Consider the following 20,686-nt stretch of genomic DNA (forward strand, 5'->3'; position numbering starts at 1 on the left):
GTCGTTACAAGAAAACGTAATGACAATCAGCGTGACCAAATAGCTCAATTTTTGTTTCATCAATCCACAAAACCTTTGACTAGAACTCCTCCTATCCATCATTACAATGCTGTTTTGCAAACTTCAAGTGATTGTCCGTTTTCCTAAGAGTGGCTTTTTCCTTGGCCTGTGACCATTGAGACCTTCACCATGCAATACTCTACCTATGGTTGAAATGGAAACCTCAGTCCCACTTGCAGCCAATTCACTTTGAATATCTTTGGCAGTCAATCTCGGATTGTTATTAACCTTCCTCACAATTCTTCTAGTTGTTCTTGGTGAAAGAACCTTCTTTCTTCCAGACCGAGGGAGCGTTGTGACAGTACCAAGAGTCTTGTACTTCTTGATAACAGAAACAAATGCTTGGAAATCTACTTGTATCCAATATATATATATATATATATATATATATATATATATATATATATATATATATATATATTGTTAAATAGTGGCATTTGAATGTATCTCTGCATTGCATTACAAGCTTATAGAGTAAGAGCATACTATTTTCCAGCTACACACTCCTCACTTTTTATATGGAGTACCCACATTACACTCACATCTGCAAATCTTTAATTAACATCTAATTATTGTCTGCCTCCAGCCAAGTCATTTACAAATTTATTTTAATAAAGCACTGCACACATTACAGTCTTCACAACTCAGGCTTACCCCCCCCCCCCCCCCATTTGCATATCATTAGTTTTATCATGTGAAAGTGGTGGGTAAATTTATATTTAGAACTACATTATGAGAAATTCTCATACGAGAAACTCATTACATGTTGGTAACAACTTGGTTATCCTCACAAATAAATAGTACATGTTGTAAATATTAGAAAAGGAGTGTAGTTCATTTTGTAGTTATAAATCGATCTATATTTCGAAGTGCCCTTTTATTATTACCCTGAAAACAGAAAAATGGCCATACCTTTGTCACAGGCTGTGCAGTTGTACGGTTCTCCCCCACTGCATTGTTTGCATGTGTGGTGGCACAAGTGACACTGTCCATTTAACTGAAACTTCCCCTTGGAGCAAACAATAATACAATGGCCATCATCAAAGTACCTAAGGATGAAAATAAAAAAATAGGCCTCAGTAACGTTTCACCGTATCACCCATAACTATTAAACATTCAATAGTGCTAAACTCAGAAATAAAAGAAATGACATGCTCTTGTGATGATTATGTTATTATGTTTTGAGTGCTGCATAAAGGATCACTTACACAATTAGAGGAAAAAAAACAAATAACTTTTGTACTTGTCAGAGCTGCTTATAGTTTATCTGGACAGTGCCAGATATCGGAAGGGAGCAATAGGACTGAAATGTCCCTGTCACGGTTTGTTGTTAAAAGATGCTGTCTGAGCTCCAGTTGAGCTGATAGGCTGTGATTGGCTGACTCAACAGTTACAGACTGCTTGCTTTCATCATTGCAAAGTATTGATCGGCTGGTTTTGGTGAATAATAAAATTAATTTGGACCAATTGTTTCTTTCTTTAGTATTTGCAGATTATCCTGTGTACTGTTTCTCAAGTCAAAAAATGATACATATCTTACTTGCAAAAGAAACATGAAGGTAAAAAACACAAAAGAGTCTACAGAAAATGCAAAGTGACAAAGTTATACCGAGTCCCTTTGGATCATTTTTACGTTGGCTTTAATAAAAAGTTTATCATTGTTAGTTATTATGGTTTTATCGTAAGGTTGATGTTTTTGATGTTGTAAACATTTTAAATAGCACACATAATTGTGCTGAAATGGAAAGTTACAGAATCCCAAAGGGACATTGTGAAATAATATCTTGCGGACTGCAGCAGACACCTGGTGTTCTCAGTGGATAAGTTAGAAGACAATTACCGTATTTTCCTCATGGCATAACAACTATGCAAAACTGTTATGCTTTTAGACTCATGCTATCTTAATGTAAATACATTATTTATTGCATCCAATTTATATTTTCTTACTGTATGGAACATTTCACCCGATTACAAAAGCAAAAGTAATTTGAGTGATGTTTCAGGATTTGCGACTTAACCCCTTGACACGGAGCGTTTTAAAATCAATCGTATATGATCGATGTCATCTCGACCGTCCAATCACCAATCTTTTTTTTTTTTCTGTGTGGGTCAAAGCCATGACCACGAGCCATGTCTCCATTTATTGGTTTAGGGCTAGGATGGGTGGGACATATAATTATAAAGGACTGTGTGAATATATACTGTCCCTCACTGACCTGGGACTCTCGTCCTACCTCTCCGAGCACATGTACTGGGTGTCCTGGCATGGCTCACCCTCTGCCTCTTGCTCACTTTCAACAGCTGTCTCCCAAGGCTCAGTCCTGGGACCCATCCTGTTTTCTCTGTAACCCCACTCCCTGGGTCCCCTCATCTCCCCCATGGCTTCTCGTATCCTTTCTATTCTGCTGATGCCCAGATCTTCCTCTCCTTTCCCCCCACTGTTCTCCGACATTTTGTCCCATATCTCTACCTGCCTCTCGGACATTTCCTCCTGGATGCACTTGCATCATCTTAAACTCAACCTCTCCAAATCAGACCTCCTCATGTGTCTCATGTGTTTATATATATAAACACATGAGACAGAATCATATAATTATAAGTCAAATACATCAGATTTACAGTTTCCCCTTTTTTTATTGGCTCTAAACAAGTTCCTGTGATGTTATGCATCTGCTTTTGTCTCTGCCAGGCTGCTGTAAACTGTCTTCGCCTTTTGGACACTAAATGCCCCTCTCAGTGATGTCACATGAAAAAAAAAAACTATCAGGAAGTGAACGTCAGTCCCTCCCTTATCCATTGATGTGTTTCAAACCTGTACTGCAAAGTACATGGTCCTGTAAGTCATCAAAACAAAGTGCTTTTTTATTGTGTTTACACAATTGCAGTCCTAGAAGCCCACTTCAGTATGATCGTGTTAACATGATCCCACTCCTTAAAGGGTTAACATTAGTTTGTGTGTTACTTTATTATTATAGTTTATTAACTTAGACTTGTCTATTGTTTTGCGTGTACTTATTCAGTTCATTTCATATGTTGATGCACATATGTCATGACAAGTAATACATATGTATTTATTGATTGATTGATTCATATTGTGTCTGGTGGCTAACTCCGTATTAGAGAACACTTCTGCTATAAAAACACGCTGCTTGTTTCCCAAGGGGTGTTCTCTTAGCCGGAGACTACTGCATAAGTAGTAAAATGTAAATTTAAAAAGCGCCTTTGTACTTTAACCTTTGCAAGCAGACGAGTGATTGACAGAACACCAACTATTTAAAAAAATGAACCTCAATAAAATAACTTTTCATAACAAAGATAAACTTGAACAAATGTTACAGTGCCTAGTGGTACCAAGTATTAGAGTCTGACCCAAATTTCTTTTTAAAGTTTGTCGCACTGACTTTCCAAACTCTCTTCCTCAGATCTTCCTCTACCTTTCATCTTCTGCTGTCCGCTGATAAGGGATCAGCTTATATACCGCTGCATGCCTTTCTTCTTAAAGGAGACAGCCTCTATACATGACAACCCCCCTCCCCCAGTATCTCATAACAAAAGGAATACGCTTTTTTGGGGAGGTACCATAATACCCAAAACTAATCTTAATAGCCGGCGCAAATATTGTTTTAGACGGTGGATCGCACCGGTCACCCTGTACGCTAGTAGTTTCCATAACTATTGCTTCCATTCATTTTTAAAGATCTCGTTAACATGCATTGTGATTAACGAGTCCCCCTTATCTAGTTGTTGAAACAGGAAGTGATTACTTGACCTGCGACAATTACGCTTTTTAATGAGAAATGCGTTCATTAACGACCTCATCGACTCAATTTCAAAGCATTAATGGATTCATTTACAATAGTAGTTCTCCTTTTTTTTGTTAAGCCTTCATTTTATAACTTTCAGGATGACCTGTGTATATCCTGATATTAAGGTTATCACTGTATTTTTTTATGGTTATCCTACCGTGCACATTTTATATCGGCCCATCCCTAATTGACACTGATACAGAAGAGAACATAGTTATGTATAATTCATGAGACATAATGAAAGGCGAATGTCGAATGTCGAATTCCTAGAAACTCTGTGTGTCTGTGGTCTCTCATCAAACCTGCAGCTGAACACATTTATACAATAATTATCAATAAAAAAAATACAAAAAAATAAATAAGAATTTACAAATAAAGATTGAATAAGTGGGTTTTGAGAAGACGGTGAAAAGCAGTAAAAGACTGAACAGTCCTGAGGATAACCGGTAGCTGGTTCCACCACAGGGGGACAAGGGAAGAGAAGGAGCGCGAGCATGGGAGGAAGGAGAGTGAAGAGAAGGCATAACAAGTCGGCCAGTAGAGGATGAGCGGAGAGGGTGAGAGGGAATATAAGGAGACACAGGGATTGGAGATAGGAAGGGGCAGTATGATGAAAAGAGCGATAGGCAAGAGCAAAGGTCTTAAACTGGATGCGAGCAGAGACAGATAGCCAGTGGAGAGTGCGAAGCAGAGGGGTAGCATGAGAGTAGTGGGGTTGGGAAAATACCAGACAGGCAGCAGAATTTTGAATATGTTGAAGAGGGCAAATAGCTGAAGCAGGGTGACCAGCAAGGAGAGAGTTACAATAATCCAATCTAGAAAGAGCAAAAGCTTGGACCAGGAGCTGAGTGAAGTAACATAGAAAAGGGTGGATTATATAGATGTTGCTAAGAAAGAAATGACAAGTATGTGTTAGTGAAGAGATGTGTTGAGAATATGAGAGGGAAGGGTCCAAAACAACACCTAGGTTTCTTGCAGAAGGAGAAGGAGAAAGATTGATAGCATCAAGGGAGACTGAGATAGAGAGGTCAAAGGAGAGAGGAGAAGTTAAAGGAAAGTAAAGGAGGTTGGATTTAGAAAGGTTGAGTTTGAGGTGATGTGAATGTGTCCAAGATGAGATTGCTGAGAGACAATCTGAAATGTGGGAGGAGATATGGGAGTCAAAGGAAGGAAAAAAGAGAAAGATCTGAGTATCGTCAGCATATAGGTGATATGAGAAGCCAAAAGAGGAGAGTACCTAGTGAGCGGGTATAGAATGAGAATAGAAGAGGTCCTAGGACAGATCCTTGAGGTACACCTTTAGAGAGAGGGTGAGGAGAAGAGAGAGAGCCATGTCAAGAAACCTGAAAAGAACAGTTAGAAAAATAGGAAATATAATCAAAAGCAGTGCCTGAGATTCCTAGATCAGTGAGAGAGGAAAGGAGAAATGCTTGATTGACCATGTCAAAGGCAGCGGAGAGGTCAAGGAGAATTAGAATGGAGGAGAGGGAAGCAACACAAGCAGAAAGGAGAGTTACAGAAAGGAGGGAGGCTTCTGTGGAACCTGGGTTGAAACTGATCGAGTAGAAAATGCTTGGTGAGGAAGGAAGCCAGCTGATGGTGCATAGCTCTCTCAAGGGTTGCAGAGAGGAATGGGAGGATAGACAGGGCAATAGTTTTGGGCAGAAGAAGGCTCAAGAGAAGATTTCTTAAGAATAGGGGTGATGTGATCAGAGAAGTGTTAATGAGGGAGGAGATCAAAGGAAGAAGAGCAGGGGTAATAGATTGGAAGAAGTGAGAAGGAATGGGAACCAGAGCACAAGTAGTTGGCCTGTAGTTCACAATTAAGGAGCAAAGGTCAGAATCAGATATTGGCGTGAAAGTTGAAAGTGAGGGAGGGGGAGGCAGGAAGGCAGGGTGAGGTCAGGTGGGGAGGGGATAGGTGAAGATGGATTGGAGAATAGCTTTTGGATATCAGAAGCCTTGGAACAGAAAAAGGTGGCAAAATCATCAGGTGGAGGAGGATTGGGGAGAGGGTGGGGGTTTAAGGATGGAGGAAAAGGTGGAGAAAAGTTGCAGGGGTTGTTAGAAGAAGACAGGATGAGAGATTCATAGTATGAATGTTTGGCAGAGGTGAGGGTTGATGATGAGGAGAGGAAGGAACAGGACTTACCTTGTGGGTGTACAACTAAGACACTGATTCTTATCTGGTCCAGTACACTTGTAACAGGTTGCATCACAGAGGTTACACTTTCCAGAATCATCTATGTATTCTCCTAGCAAACAGAAGATTTTAAAAGTAAAATAAAAAAATGAAGACACATCAAATTGTAAGCAGTCAAATCAATATTTCCTTACTAGGTGGTATACATATTTAAATGTTTATATCTTAGGTTAGGAATCCTCCCCGCCCCACAACATGTTTTAACTACTATTGCTTCAACTGAATTCATTTTCTAACCTCATATCTCTGCCTTAGTCTGAGGTGAACTCGCCAAAACGTTTTGATTACCATCCACTTGGCAGCTATGAACACACCAAACCTTTTATCTCAGTTATCCTGAGTTAGGAGTTTATGCCACATTTTCACTCCAAAAACAGATGCATGAAACATGGTACATATGCAATCTATTAAAAACATATGAAATGAAATGAACAGAAAGGCTGTAAATACGAAAATAAAATATATGGAAAAGCACACATCTAGAGATGAATGTCATTTAAGATAACAATAATATAATATAGTAGTTTGCTTAGCATAATGTTTGTCTGTATAACCAAGTGCAAAAGGGGAGAGCACTTCCAGAATTTTTTTTTCCCTTTGATCCACAGCCAAGTAGATACCTGTAGACATGGAAAATGTAGTATGTCTGATGCATGAGTCCAGGCAGACTACTTTCATTGTTTTCCAACACCAGACTTTGGCAAGCAGCAATGAGTCTTGGAAAATGGAAGCTTGCCCCATACATGTCAACATGAATTCATTCAATATTGCCTGACACAGACCATAGCAATAAAACGCCAAAGCATTACATCCATAATGGCCAAGGGAAGAATTGTTGCTGTACTCTCGGCCAAAGACTATCAGTTAATAAATGTAGCAATCACTTTCACTGGGTATGTATTCTTGAGGTTCACAATAAATATTGGTCATGCTTTATAATTAAACAATTACCAGTAATTATTACACAGTAATAAGGTTAGTATTGAGGATAGGGTTAGGGTAATAAAATTAAGGAATTTTTTGGTAATATCTTATAACAATTAAACTGGTAATTGCTGCCCTGTTAATATGCAGTGTTACTTAAACTTGATTTTATGTACATGTTGTATCCAAATACTTTTTTACTTATTCATTCAGTGCTGTCAGTCCAGGACTCTAGGAAAATAAAGTATATTCAAAACTTTTAACTGTAAATGCCTGGTAGTACTGCATGAAGGATATTGTCAAGATATGCTTTTTCATCCACTTACGTAGAAATATATGTAAAGCCTCTTCCTCAAGTTACAAGAGGTCGAAGCAGATGTGTGTGTGTGTGTGTATATATATATATATATATATATATATATATATATATATATATATATATATATATATATATATATATATATATGACCTGTTGATGAACTCAAAGATAAAAGCTGTTCCCCAATGAGTTCTTAAGATGAAAGGGGATTCACATTCCTTCGATTACCTAGCTTAAACTATACTAGCACCTGCAGTATGCAAGTACTGTATCTAACAATGTAAAAGCTGACAAAAACACTTATTTTAACCAGCCAACAATTACTGGTGATTGTCACTGTTATAAGGTATGCCCAAGATATTATAATTTCCAATTAATATAAAACATAAACAATATTTATTCTGAACCTGAAGAGTATATAAAAAGTTGAAATGATTGTTGTTACATTTATTAGCTGATAGGCAGATAAGTGGAAATATATTTGTTTAAATTCTAATACTATTTGTTTATAATATCTTGTTCATAATATCTCTTGTCAAAGTGGTAGTATTAAGGCTTGTTATCTGACGATGTGGTGTTATATCATTGGTCATTCTACAAATGCAAGAGATTGTAGGAATATAATTGAATGACAATCTAAAAGTTGAAGATTTGAAGCAGCCCAAAAGAACCTGTTCTTGTGGGCTGTCAATGATTTATGCTGTAGGTGTTAGATAATGCAACAGTAGCCTTCAGAGTATTGGCAATTAGGCTAGTGGATGTTAAACCAACTTAGACTCGAAATGATAATTCAGCGACAGACTGAGCAGGATGATTGATAGCAGACATATCTATTTGTCTGTCTCCTCCAATATGACTTACTATAAGGTACTGTTTGGAGTTTTTTGTAACATTTCAATAGTCCTGAGGCTGATCTAGTACTACACTTCCAGTATGTACACTACAGGGACCATGAAAGAAAATATGCAAAAAAAAAAGTATTGGTTTAATTTCACCAATGATTCTGTTATTCCATGTCCATGTAAAATCCACATTGTAATGATACTGTATGTGAAGTACCAACCATGCATGTGGTAATCTGAACATATTCATTTACTGAACACAAAGCATATTAAAATAATAAAACCAATCAACATTTCCATTTGCTCATAATAATAATAATAATAATAATAATTCTGTGTATCTAACATCCATCTTGTCCTCCCCTTGGTAGTCCCCTTTTGAACAGCAGTTACATCAAGACAATTTAAAGAGATACTTAATCAGATTATAACATTGTTGCCTCATTGTTTTAATTGATGGAACTATCATCCCAAAATGTATTATAGAATGCTTCTATCCCTTTGTATTATATAATGCTTCTATCCCTTTATGTAATATATATATTTATCAAAGGTTATTTTATTAAAATGATGCTCACACAATACAGAATACAAATCATTCTCAGTCCAACCTTTTTGTTATCACAGTATGAATTGAGTTTGATGGAGAGAGATTCATAACAGGCCATAAGGATGTGAAGTCATATGTATACAATACACCCTTATGCAAATCAATTGAGATGACATTAGTGAAGCAGAAGGGTGCAATAGACAGAGAACATAACACATTGCCAACTACGTTATTCAGACTTGTAAACCTGCCAATCAATGCATGGGCTCAATTTGCCTTTGCACATAAATTGTCACGGTAGCCACACCTAAACTCTCTAAATATTCAATTAAAGTTTACACCCAAAAAATGAGTTTAGGGGGTGGAATATGAGACCAAGTGGAAATATGTTCATTGAGTGGTCTGCCTACAATTATATAATGATTTGGCCAGGGCTCCATTCTGGTATCCATAGTTGTCTGTGTCCTCATAGGCGTTGTGTCATAGAGCACATGCTTTTTATCCATTTCTACTGCTTCACATAGGGGAAACTGGATACCCATGGACCTCATGTCCTTCATGGCTTGTTCTGGGTCTGCCATCTTTTTGCATACAGTAGGTAGTGTGCATAACTGTATAAAAGGGAATCACGCTCCATCAAGAAATATTTTTGTGATGTTATATGTATATCGCAGCTTTTATGGGGACTGCCCAATGTGTTTTGTAATCATTGTTCAGGTGATCTGCCAGTCAAACCTGTGAAGACCACCGATATAGAACGACCATCTGTCTATTGTGACCGCTCTGAAGAATCTAGTCTTGTTAATATGAAGTCCCAACTTTCTTTAAGAAACCTTTTGAGTTAGGTACCTTGTGTGGACATTTAAAGACAAACAAATGACTGCATCACTTAATCACCCTACACTTGAAGTTTAAAACTGCATTGCTCCAGTCACAACACTATTATGATTGATTGATGTGCCAAAGATGTTAGGATGGTGCCAGCAGAGAATTACCTCGGTTTCTGCTGTGAGAAAGTATCTTGACAAAGCAGTATCTGTTATACAGCCTGTTTTATAACAGACAGCCATATACAGGATGGTACTGAAAGGTCTACAGCTTGTGATACAAACAGCACAGGGTTCTTCTGTTCATTTGTGTCACTGTTTGAATACATTGTGGCCTAGTGATACTTGTGGGTGTAGTACTGTAATACACTTAACTACTGTTCAAAAAATGTATGTTCTTGGTGCTTGTTCTACAACTGTACATTAGGGTTCTGTTCAAGACAATAAGAAACTAAACAGTATGGAATAAAAGCTCTATCACCCAATTATGACATCACTTCAACAAAGATAGTTCTCAAATTGAACATTGTGGAGTTTACAAGGAATTCCCCCTGTATTTAACACAAAGTACTTATACAACGCTGTAACAATGAAGATGGTACCTCAAATGATCTCTGTGATATGAGGCTTTGTAATCGTACTGCCAACAAAAAAGGTGGAGCCACATGTCCTTATAATTGATATTATTGATATAAATGTACAGTATAAACCGATGAACCTGTTTTGACATTATTTAGAGATGTATGTTTTTAAATTTGAGTATGTACTTTTGACAATAATGGGGAATCACTGATGTAAAAAAAAAAAAAAAAAGTTTTACCTGGGTTTCATTGGCCCTTGTGTTATTTGTTTTGATTTAGTGCAATATTAATTTCTTAACATGAGATTTGCAACCGGATTATAGGAAATAAGGCAGTGTATTTATGGCTGAGTAAGATGAAGATTCTTCAATTTGTCCCTTGAATTTGACGCATCTTGACACATGGAATGATATTAAATCGTACCAAACTGGCACTGGCTACCCCCTCTGCACATTTCCAAATACGAGAAAGGTATGATGACATCAAAATTCTAAAACAAGAACATTCCACCCTGGGTGGTAGAAGTCCTAAACATTAGATACTAGTGTACATAAAAATAAAATACTGTATGTCTTGTGTGCAGTATTGACTTTATACCTTCTGTTTCAGTTGAGAAGGGTTTTTTGTAATATTAACATGTAAAACAAAACATGTAAAGTTTGCTATGTAAACTGCAAACAAAACACACATAGCAATACTAGCAAACCTTTAAGTTGTGGGAGAACGTTTTTATTCTGCAAATATGCTTTTTATTATTATTATTATTATTATTATTAATACAAGGTTTATTTGGACTTTTTAAAATAATTATACGACTTCCATTTTACATAATTTACTATCAAACTACTACTATGTTATCTTAAAACATGTCGAAAGCTTTTGTATACAGAGACTGATATTCTAAACAGCAATTGTAATACCAGTTTGTTAAGCTTAACATTACATGAATAAGTTTCATGTAATTAATATTTTTATGCGAAAATACAAAACAACAATGATCTTTGGCCATAACAATTACAACTGGACTCAATATTTTACAGGTAATGACTAAGCATTTTTCAAATGTACAGTAATTTTCAGAAAATATGACTTGGACTGAACAATATTTATTTGTTATTTATTGCATTTATATAGCGCTTTTTATACAAAAGTCGCAAAGCACTGTACAGTACATAGGAGAAAAGAAAAGAACAAATCACAATACAATAAGATACTATATTATGTAAATTATGATATATTTATATATATGTTTATTTTGTATTAGTTAATTGCCTTTGCATGTACTTGAACACAATCTTTACAATCCAAAACATTCTTCTTCTTATTATTTTAATTAGGAATATATAATAAAGTTAGACCAAATATTTTGAAATAATAAAATATGAGGCAGCATTATAATAAAACAGTTTAACAGTACAGCTATGGAACACAGATAAGAAATGCAAAAGAGTGAATCGCCCTTCTGAATTCCATGTTACAATCTGCTTTTATAAATATAGGCATGGCATTTTACATCCTTTGATAGATAAGTTATTTCTTGTAATCTAGTTTATGTGTAGCATTCCTACCCAAACAAACTCTATTTTCACAGTACTGATGCATGAATGTGCAATTTATCATTTATGAGACATAACTAATAAGACATTATAAACACATAAAGAAAAACATTAGTAGAGCTATTGAGGAATGTGTCCCAGTAAAACCTGATTGATCTCATATTCTTTCTCAAAACAGTGATGGGAGAACACTAACTGGAATATTACCAAGCTAAAACTAATATGAGCCAATGCCCAAGTAAATGTTCGACTTCTCACTTTTACAGAAACTGAAGTTTAGCACAATACAAATTTTCCTAATGCCCATTGGTAGAGATATAATACCTCCAACCCTCAAGCTTAACCTGATCTTGTTTGCTATCTAGGCTCTACAGAAAGTATGTCCATTTGTCTCTTGTTGCTGATTAGTGATTCCACCCCCATGCTTACTAGGAAGCCTACTTATCTGAGAAAAAACATGCAATGGAATGATAATACCGTGTGGTAAGTATATGCCTTTGCGATGGCCATAATAGCTCTGTCCTCCTTTATGTTTGTGGCAAAAACCAAAATCGCATCATTAATTTTAATTGACTGTGTCCAGCCAATCTTCCAGGTGTGTTGGGTGCATCTGTTCAATAACTTTAATTACAAGATCTACTGAAGTACTGGAACCCAGCTTTTGTAGTGCTGTTGCATTGGATTGACAATCTGTGCAGTCTCACTGATTAAATCAACAGAAGCAATGCTTCCCTGTACATGCCAAGTCTGTAATGCAAGCTGTAAGCAAAGTCCCAGGATTTCTTATCTTCATTTTATCTTATGAAAAAAAAAAAAAACACTCATCACGGAGGGTTGTTTCAATATTTATCAATTATTCCTAGTACACTGGATTGGCATTTAGTCATGTACATGTTTCTGTTAATTGGCCCTCCCATTTCTGCATCTGTTTTCTTAATAAGACCACCACTTCTGTTGATGTTTATATTTTAAATGTTATGCTTCTGAGCATCAACCTAAAGGGGCGTTCACACCGGACGCGGCGCGCATGCCGCCTGCTTGCGCGCCGCTCTGCAGTACTGTTCAAACCAAACGCGGCAGGGTAAAGTCAGTGGGCGGTCTGTTGTTACGTCACGGCTGCAGGTACAGTGGCTTTTGGTTACCGAGCAACAAACAGTAAATGCCAGCGGAAAAATAAAGCTCTTTTGACAGAACTGAAGACACTGACAAAAGACAAAACTGAGGAGCGAAACATTATAAATATTTTTTTTTATAAAACCTAATTGTAACCCCCACAACCCCCCCCCCCGTCCTTTTGTATTAATCGTGTTCTAAACTGTTAAAATATAATATATATACACCAAATAAAACGTTTTGCTTTATCTTTTAAAAGTCTGTCTGCAGTTAATTTATCAAAAAAAAAAATGCTTACGTTATGTAGCACCACAATCACCCTGAACGACCCGACCCCCACCCCGCCAGTTGCTTTTATACACACACACACACACACACACACAATACTTCGAAGAATGCACAGCAAACAAAAAAAAAAAAAAAAAAAATGCGATCGCTCTGCTCTGCCGGAGAAAGAAAAAAACTGTATGCAAGATCGTTGTGGGTACATGACGTCCTGAATAAAAGAAAACAGTACAGCGAATACCCTCGGCTGCAGGTGAAGTGGCATGGCAGCACAGCATTGTTTAAATAAATAAATACAGCGGGTCTTTTTAAGTTTACTATCCCATTTTTTTTTTTTACATTTGTACTTATGGGCCATTCCGTGTCAATACATCATTGTCACCCATAGGCCTTCATTGAAAACCATTGCTAGTGCCGCGCCGCATCCGGTGTGAACGCCCCTTAAGGCTGGTTTTGGAACCTTGTTCTTGCCATCAACAGTAAATGCTAAAGATTCCAGGTACACCAATGGTTTCTGAAAACTTTTGGCTTTAAGCTGTTTCTATGAAAGTCACAAGCCAGTTATTTCATTTTCTATAAATCAGATTTTACACAGTTCCTGTTGTTGTTATTTTACACCTACATAAGACACTTTTTTTTAGAAAAAAAAAACCCCAGCTATCTTTCAATTTGGGAAGATTGACCAATCAACAGTAGTCAGACATGTATTCCATATGAATAGTATTTGAAGACATGAATAGAATTCAGTGAGCCATATGTAATCAGTGAAGGTATATGTGATGACTAATGAAGATATATGAGAATAATTATTTTATTCTTTGAATTGTATTTTATTTCAGGTTCATTATGGAACTATATAATGCTTCTAATAAATGTGGTACCCCTTTCTACATCTTTCTTTTACAGCTCACAGTTTCCCCTGTTTTGGACAAATCAGTTTAGTATGTTTTTCTATAGTTTTGTTTTATAAAAAAGTGCTTCCCTCACGTACACTTCAAGATGACTTCTATTATATCTTTCATGTATAACATATTTTTAGTTTGCATTTAGGTATTTTTTCCCTTGCAATATTAAGATGCAAGAGACTGTTAGGACCTGTTTATTAAGTACAACAGCATATATATGATTTATTTTATCCATGGGTGAACTTCTATCTAGAATGCCACGGTGACTCCTAATTCTGTATCTGTTTAAGGAGATCAAGATGAAATGAGTCATTATGACATAATTGCTGTCCACAATTCAACTGCATAATGTTACTGTGGCTGCTCTCTCAAAACTTTTACATTGGATCTGATCACAATCCCATGATCACATTCCAATCCATACGAAGTAATCATTTTCTGTTTGTGCTCTCATCTTTGGTTAATAAAGAATGAAAAAAAAAACTGGCAGTTGAGCGATTGTGATCCTTTGTGTACAGTCAGGTTCTCAGGTAATAAGAATATCAGCTGTTCCACTCTCATTCCATTTTACATATATATGAATATCAGCTGTTCTACTCTCATTCCATTTTACATATATATGAATATCAGCTGTTCTACTCTCATTCCATTTTGAACAAAGTGCATTCTAACTGGACAATGCCCATGGTTTAAGCTGATAACTTGATCAAAGGATGAGAAGCAAAGCAACTGGAAAAACAATAGCAACTAGAAATAAAATACTTCATACGATGTAAAAACACTCGAATTTTCCCTTAAACTCCAACAATCTGTAACAGTTGTCTGTCCAGAACACCACAAAAATAAAATGGCAACACCTTGAACTAAGGTTCCTGAATACAGAGCAAAGTTGACTGCAGATCAATTATGCTGTGCATTAGGAACAAAATAACCAGACCGCAGAATCAGAAACAGACAACTGCTGACGTATAGCAGACCCTGGTCTACAGCTGTTATGAGAATTCATGCACTTGCCTCCAAAACAACAATTCGTATATATATATGTATATATATATCCAAAAAAGAAAAGGTAGATTTAGGCCACCGTTTCCATGTGGTCCAGGGCCTGCAATCCAGGACCAGGGCTGGCCTTTACATATATATGAACGCAAAGCAGACTTAGGCCATCTTTTTGTATCACATGACTAATTTGGTTACGTACCTCAGTAGACACTCCCATTCTCCCACGCGTGTGAAAGGTAAATAGAAAGGTGAATGCTCTGCTAGCCAAGACGGCAGTGGATCAATATTGAATGGTAATTATTTCTACATCATACAACTTTAATTATAAAAATATTAAATAAGAAAAAAAAATCTAGCAGGTTAACATTCAGGTTGTTTCTTTCACATAATATACGAGCTGCAGTGCATTCATAATTAAGCTTAATTTGTCACAATTACCTTTTCTTCCTGTTATTTAGTAACTAAGTGATGAATATAAAAACTGCAGGATTGTGGATCTTAATAATGATCAATAATGCAGCGACTTGGCATATTCAGCTACCATTGTTTATTTTGCACGCAACGATATACATAGCTACAGAAGTGTGCATCTTTACATTAAAATGACAATAATTTCTTTTAGCTGCTTGCTTTTACACACACATAAAATACTGTTCTCATCCACAAATACTGTATTAAGATTGGATTGGTGATGCACCATAACATTAAGTCAAAATAGTAAATAATATATATAGTTTCTTTTATATATATATATATATATATATATATATATATATATATATATATATACCATAAAATTGCTACTGTGCTGCATTGAAAAAATATATATTAATAAGAAAAATCTGCTACAAATCAAGGATTGCTGTATATCCTGGTTGCTCTTCCATTCTGAGTGCAGGCTATCGTTCCATTTAAAAAAAAAAAAAAGCAATTCGCCACATTTTAGGCCTGCTTTTCAGTCACATATGTGAACGCGCAAAGGCGCCTTAAACCACAAATGTGAACGGGGTTGCAGACCTAAATATGCGCCGGCCCTGTGCCAGCCCAGTAGTTTGAACAGGTTCTTAGTAGTTTTTACCACTACAAATGTTTTATTCCTTTCAGAATATTTGTCATTGCCTTTACACTTGTTTCAAAATAGGGCCCACTTTATACGTAAAAATACTTAATGTTTCTTTAAGCTGTATTTGTTTTGCTTTTTAAAGCGACACCCAAATGACAGGTTGAAGACCCCTGCTCTTCATCCTTACAGCAATGCTTCCAGTTCTAACAAAAAAAAACAAAAAACACATGACTTGATCTATGTTACTGTACAAGAAATTATGTTTATACTGTAGCAATTAATGCTACCAAGTGTACTAATGATCTAGTTTGTGTGACTGTGCCTTTTTCAACCCAACACATACAAGCCTACAGTAAGTGAAGGTGGCTGCATTAACCAGTTTAATAAGATAATGCAAACCAAAGCATGTTGGAACTTCAACTCATCGTGTATTAGGCACCATTTAGAAATTGCAATATTATCTAGACCTGATGCCATAATCCCATAACTGAAAATGATTAAAACAGAGCACTGTTCTACTTTGTAAATGAAAAAACTACAGGTTTAAAATGAGGTAAATAGGATATTCATTCGTGTTGCCAAGATTGTAATATCAAGAGAATGCCAGCTTGTGCTGAGAATGACACCCTTTAGACCACCTAGTAATCTGCTAAGAGTTTGAAATGTGTTCATTTAAGAAAATGTGTGGTATGTGATTATTGAGGAGTAGGAGTGTGCAACTCTGGCCTTCCTTTCTTGACCCGGCCTTTGCCTCAATTATGTTCTTCATGGTTTAATAAAAATTGCTGTTTTGACTTAAGTTTTTTTTTTTTTTTTCTTAAATTCTATCTAGCTACCTCAGATAGTAACAGATGTTCAGTATCCTTCCCAAAGGTTAATATTTATATGATGGTATTTAGAATGCCACTTGAAACTGCATACACATCTAGTATAGGGGGAGAACAGGGATGTGATAAATGATAAGACCTTAGAATACCCACCAGGAATGTGCCTCATTGTTTAGTATACACAGAAACTGTAAACATAATTATCAGGATACGATATGCCCCTGCTTTATAAAAAAAAAAGTGTTTATGATCCTTTAAACATTTAGAAGCTTGATTTATTAACATAATATCTGGATGCATTAAACTGACCATTTTTAGACTGTGTAAACTCTTGATAAGAAAAAAAATGAACACTGCAAAATAAAATAAAAATTAAAAAAAACGAGATTGATCTCCGATAAAAGGTAGGTCCCACAAATAATCTGCGAAGATCAAACCATATATTAAAAAATTAAATTAAATTTGGCATTGATGCTTTGGTCACAAAATACAGACATGTTCCTTATTATTCTGGAAGCTAAACCCTGAAAATACATCCCAGTAAAGAAAAGGTAGGTTTGTTGTAATTGTTCTGTCATTTAAGTTCCGACAAACAGTTCGCCATCTCCTATGAAAAAGAAGGGAGGCAGCTTCTCATATAAATTATCAATATAAACGCATACAGAAGCGAAAAAAACCCTGTGGAAGTCCATTCACCCTTTTAGTGAACATGTTCTACAGCACAGCTGCTGGAGCACTTTTCTCTGGCAAAGATTGTTCTTTTTCACTAACACACAGAAGCTTCCTTCCGCCCATGTTTCTTCCGTTGCTTTCCAGAGATCAAGCAAAAGAGACAGGAAGTTGAATTGAAGAAGGTAATAGTAGTGGGATTTGATTGGTCAGACAGGCAGATAGGAAACCAGGTCAGGTGACAGCAGAAGATGTGGATCCATCACAGGAACAGGAAGTAATTTTGTGGTCCAACAGGAAGTGATTGGTATCCATTTTTGGAAAAGGGGAAAAAAAAGATCAGAAAGACTCATTAGATGCACAATAAAAAGAAATGAATTGGATAGCTTTACAGTAAGTGGTTGATCATGCATGTGGTTGGAATAGGTGAGTATTATACACTGATAATCATCACTTCATTGGGTTTCAATATGAAATACTATCAAATAACTGCCACTTACTGTAAAGTGTTAGATTGAATTGGAATATAGGAAACAGTCAACTATGAAAAGAATACAACTCTTTTTCATGTATGCCCAACTTCACTTGCTTAAATTTGATTTTTCATCCATTTTCTGCAGCACAGCTTATTAGGACTTCACAAAACTTAATTGGCTGTTACTTAACTAGGCAGCGTGACCGGACAAAATCTTGCCTCTCCACCAATAGGACACAATTTCCAAAATCTCAGGGACAGATTTAACTATATGTGATCTAAACATTAACACTCCCCCCATAGAAATGTGCATAGAAGGCCACTCCCTGTAAAATAACAAAAGAAAGTGGTTCATAACAAGGAACCATTCACACTTTACACTGCTTTACAGGGCAGCAGAATGCATGAATACATTACTAGACTAACTCCCCCTCTCGCCATATGTAATAATAATTAAAAAAAAAAAAAAAAGTTAATAGGGACATGTTTTTAAACAGAAGCAAGCACAATTAATGAAATCAGTAATTTACCTAAAATGACATTTTCAAATCACAGCTTCAACTCAGCTTTTTTGTAATAGAAACGTTAGAGCAGAAGCCATGTTCACTTCACAGCAAGTCTCAACTCTAAGTCCACCAACACATATTTTAAGTTCTTATGATACACAAATATTGACTTAAAATGTTGTACTCACCATCTTTACAAATAGTTCCGACTACACAGACTCCTGATTCTAAGTTGTATCCGCTGATACAGCTGGTACAGTTTTTCTCCCCAGATCCAGTGCAGGTCAAACAGCTTGCGTCACACCTTTAAAACATTCAAGGAAATTATAATTATCATTTTCAGCAGAGCTATGAGGATCATGAGACAGCAGATCACCCTGACCTATGTCCTTAGGGTTCTTCGTTTTCTGTGTTTATTTTTGAGGTGAAAACATAATACTGTAATAAATCGTACACCGCATAAAGTATTTTGAGCTGGCTTGGGTTCTTCAGTGAGGGACAAATATTTGCAAATAAATAATAGGAAACTGAATTAGTTGGATGGAAACCATATTCATCAACTTTCAAATGTAACCCCCAATTGAATTGTCCTTCAGGTATTACAGTACAGTTTAAATTTTCAGCAGGTTAGAAATAACAAATACATTGTATCTTACCACATGAAGCATAAGAGGTTTTAATGTTTCAATGATGTCCTGAGGCTCAAAATAACTGTTACTGTAAAGTTGTATTTTAGTATTTTGTGCACTTCTCAAAAATAAACACTGGAAACGAAGAAAACTATATATGTACATGGATAATTGCAATTGTGACAAAAGTACCTAAATAAAAGGCATAGGACTGGCATTTTCTTACACCCCCCAAAATTGATACTAAATAAATTGCTCTTAAGAATGTCCTAACCAAGTTTCATCACAATGGAAAGAGGCTCACTAGAAATAATGTATACAAATCTTGAACATGTCTGTAGTGCAACATGCATGTATAATGGGCATGCATCCCAAACTGGGGGGTGATAACTTGAAATGTATACCAATGAATTGCTGTATGTTAATTTTATTACTGAATACAATTTTATTTATGAATAATAATAATAATTAAAACATATCAGAAATACTTACTTTCTGCAAGTACTCAGTTTCTCTCCATTTTCTGAGCTTTTCTCCAAATAGTATCCAGCACTGCAACTTAACACACACCTCCAGTCTTCCATGTAGTAATCTTCTGCACACTTTGTACAAGCCTCTGCACCTGTGCCTATAATGGGAAATGGAGAGCAAGCCATTTCTTAAACCATTCAAACAAAACCATGCACAAAACTGGAAACTGGCTCAGGAAATCTGTGTTGGATGCAAAAGTATTACAAAGTGTCAATCTGGATTACCTGCACATGCAGCACAAGCTTTATGACAGATCTCACATTCCTTTCTATGGGCGTTGTAGTATGTTCCAGCATCACATGTAATCAAGCATTTTGATCCCTGTAAACTGGAGAAGCAAAAAGTGTCAAGGATAAGAAATGAAACTAATCCAAACTAAAAACCAAAAAAGTGTAGAGCACTGCATTTGTAATCACTTTTTCCATTACAAACAAAGAGGATCCCTTCAGAATTTTAAATGTATAAATTAATAAAAAAATCATTTGGAGTTCTAGACTCCTGGAAGTTGTAATTATACTGCTGATCAATGAAAAGGGTCTAAATAAGGGCCTGTTAAAAATAACTTGTTTTGGAGCTTAAGTTACTGCGTCAGAGCAGCTAAATATAGCTTTCAGGTATGACATCAGCATGACGTTAGATCAAGGCTGGGGGGAGTCTCAGAAAAGAAGACTCTTGCTGTGACTGTGACCGGGGTAGCTATTTAGTGCCAATGTCACACCTCCTGGTGCCTGCTCTTGTTAATCAGTTGACTGGTATCAATGAGGGGAAAACATGGTCCATTTTTTAAAACAATAAACTCCAGTGGGCTTTACAAAAAAACACAGAAAATAATTCAGGTATGACCATATGCCATGTTTTTATATTTATACAATATGGAATACAGTAATCCGTCGCGTATTCACCCGTCACATATCCGCCCTACCCGTTTAATCGCTTCAGCAACATTAGTTTATTATTGAACAGAGAAGATTAGTTCAGAGATTGTAGATCCACCAGAGTTTTTGTACACTGTG

At 36.2% G+C, this 20,686-nt stretch overlaps 1 protein-coding gene across 2 annotated transcripts in view; it reads right to left on the minus strand.

Moving 5' to 3' along the window:
* The window catches only part of LOC117409381 (proprotein convertase subtilisin/kexin type 5-like), a 182,371-nt gene that overhangs the window by 50,417 nt on the left and 111,268 nt on the right, over window positions 1–20,686 (minus strand). The window contains exons 18-22 of one of the 2 annotated variants that reach the window (XM_058996278.1): window positions 19,898–20,001; window positions 19,635–19,770; window positions 18,702–18,817; window positions 6,019–6,121; window positions 973–1,109 (exon numbers count right to left, since the gene is read on the minus strand). In XM_058996278.1, coding sequence (XP_058852261.1) covers window positions 973–1,109; window positions 6,019–6,121; window positions 18,702–18,817; window positions 19,635–19,770; window positions 19,898–20,001 — 596 coding nt within the window. Of the gene's footprint in view, window positions 1–972; window positions 1,110–6,018; window positions 6,122–17,116; window positions 17,672–18,701; window positions 18,818–19,634; window positions 19,771–19,897; window positions 20,002–20,686 lie in introns of those variants that run through there. The other variant, XM_034015346.3, reaches the window with a different exon arrangement.

The sequence above is a fragment of the Acipenser ruthenus genome, chromosome 2 (genome assembly GCF_902713425.1).
Source record: "Acipenser ruthenus chromosome 2, fAciRut3.2 maternal haplotype, whole genome shotgun sequence".
In the NCBI taxonomy this organism is placed as follows: Eukaryota; Metazoa; Chordata; class Actinopteri; order Acipenseriformes; family Acipenseridae; genus Acipenser; species Acipenser ruthenus.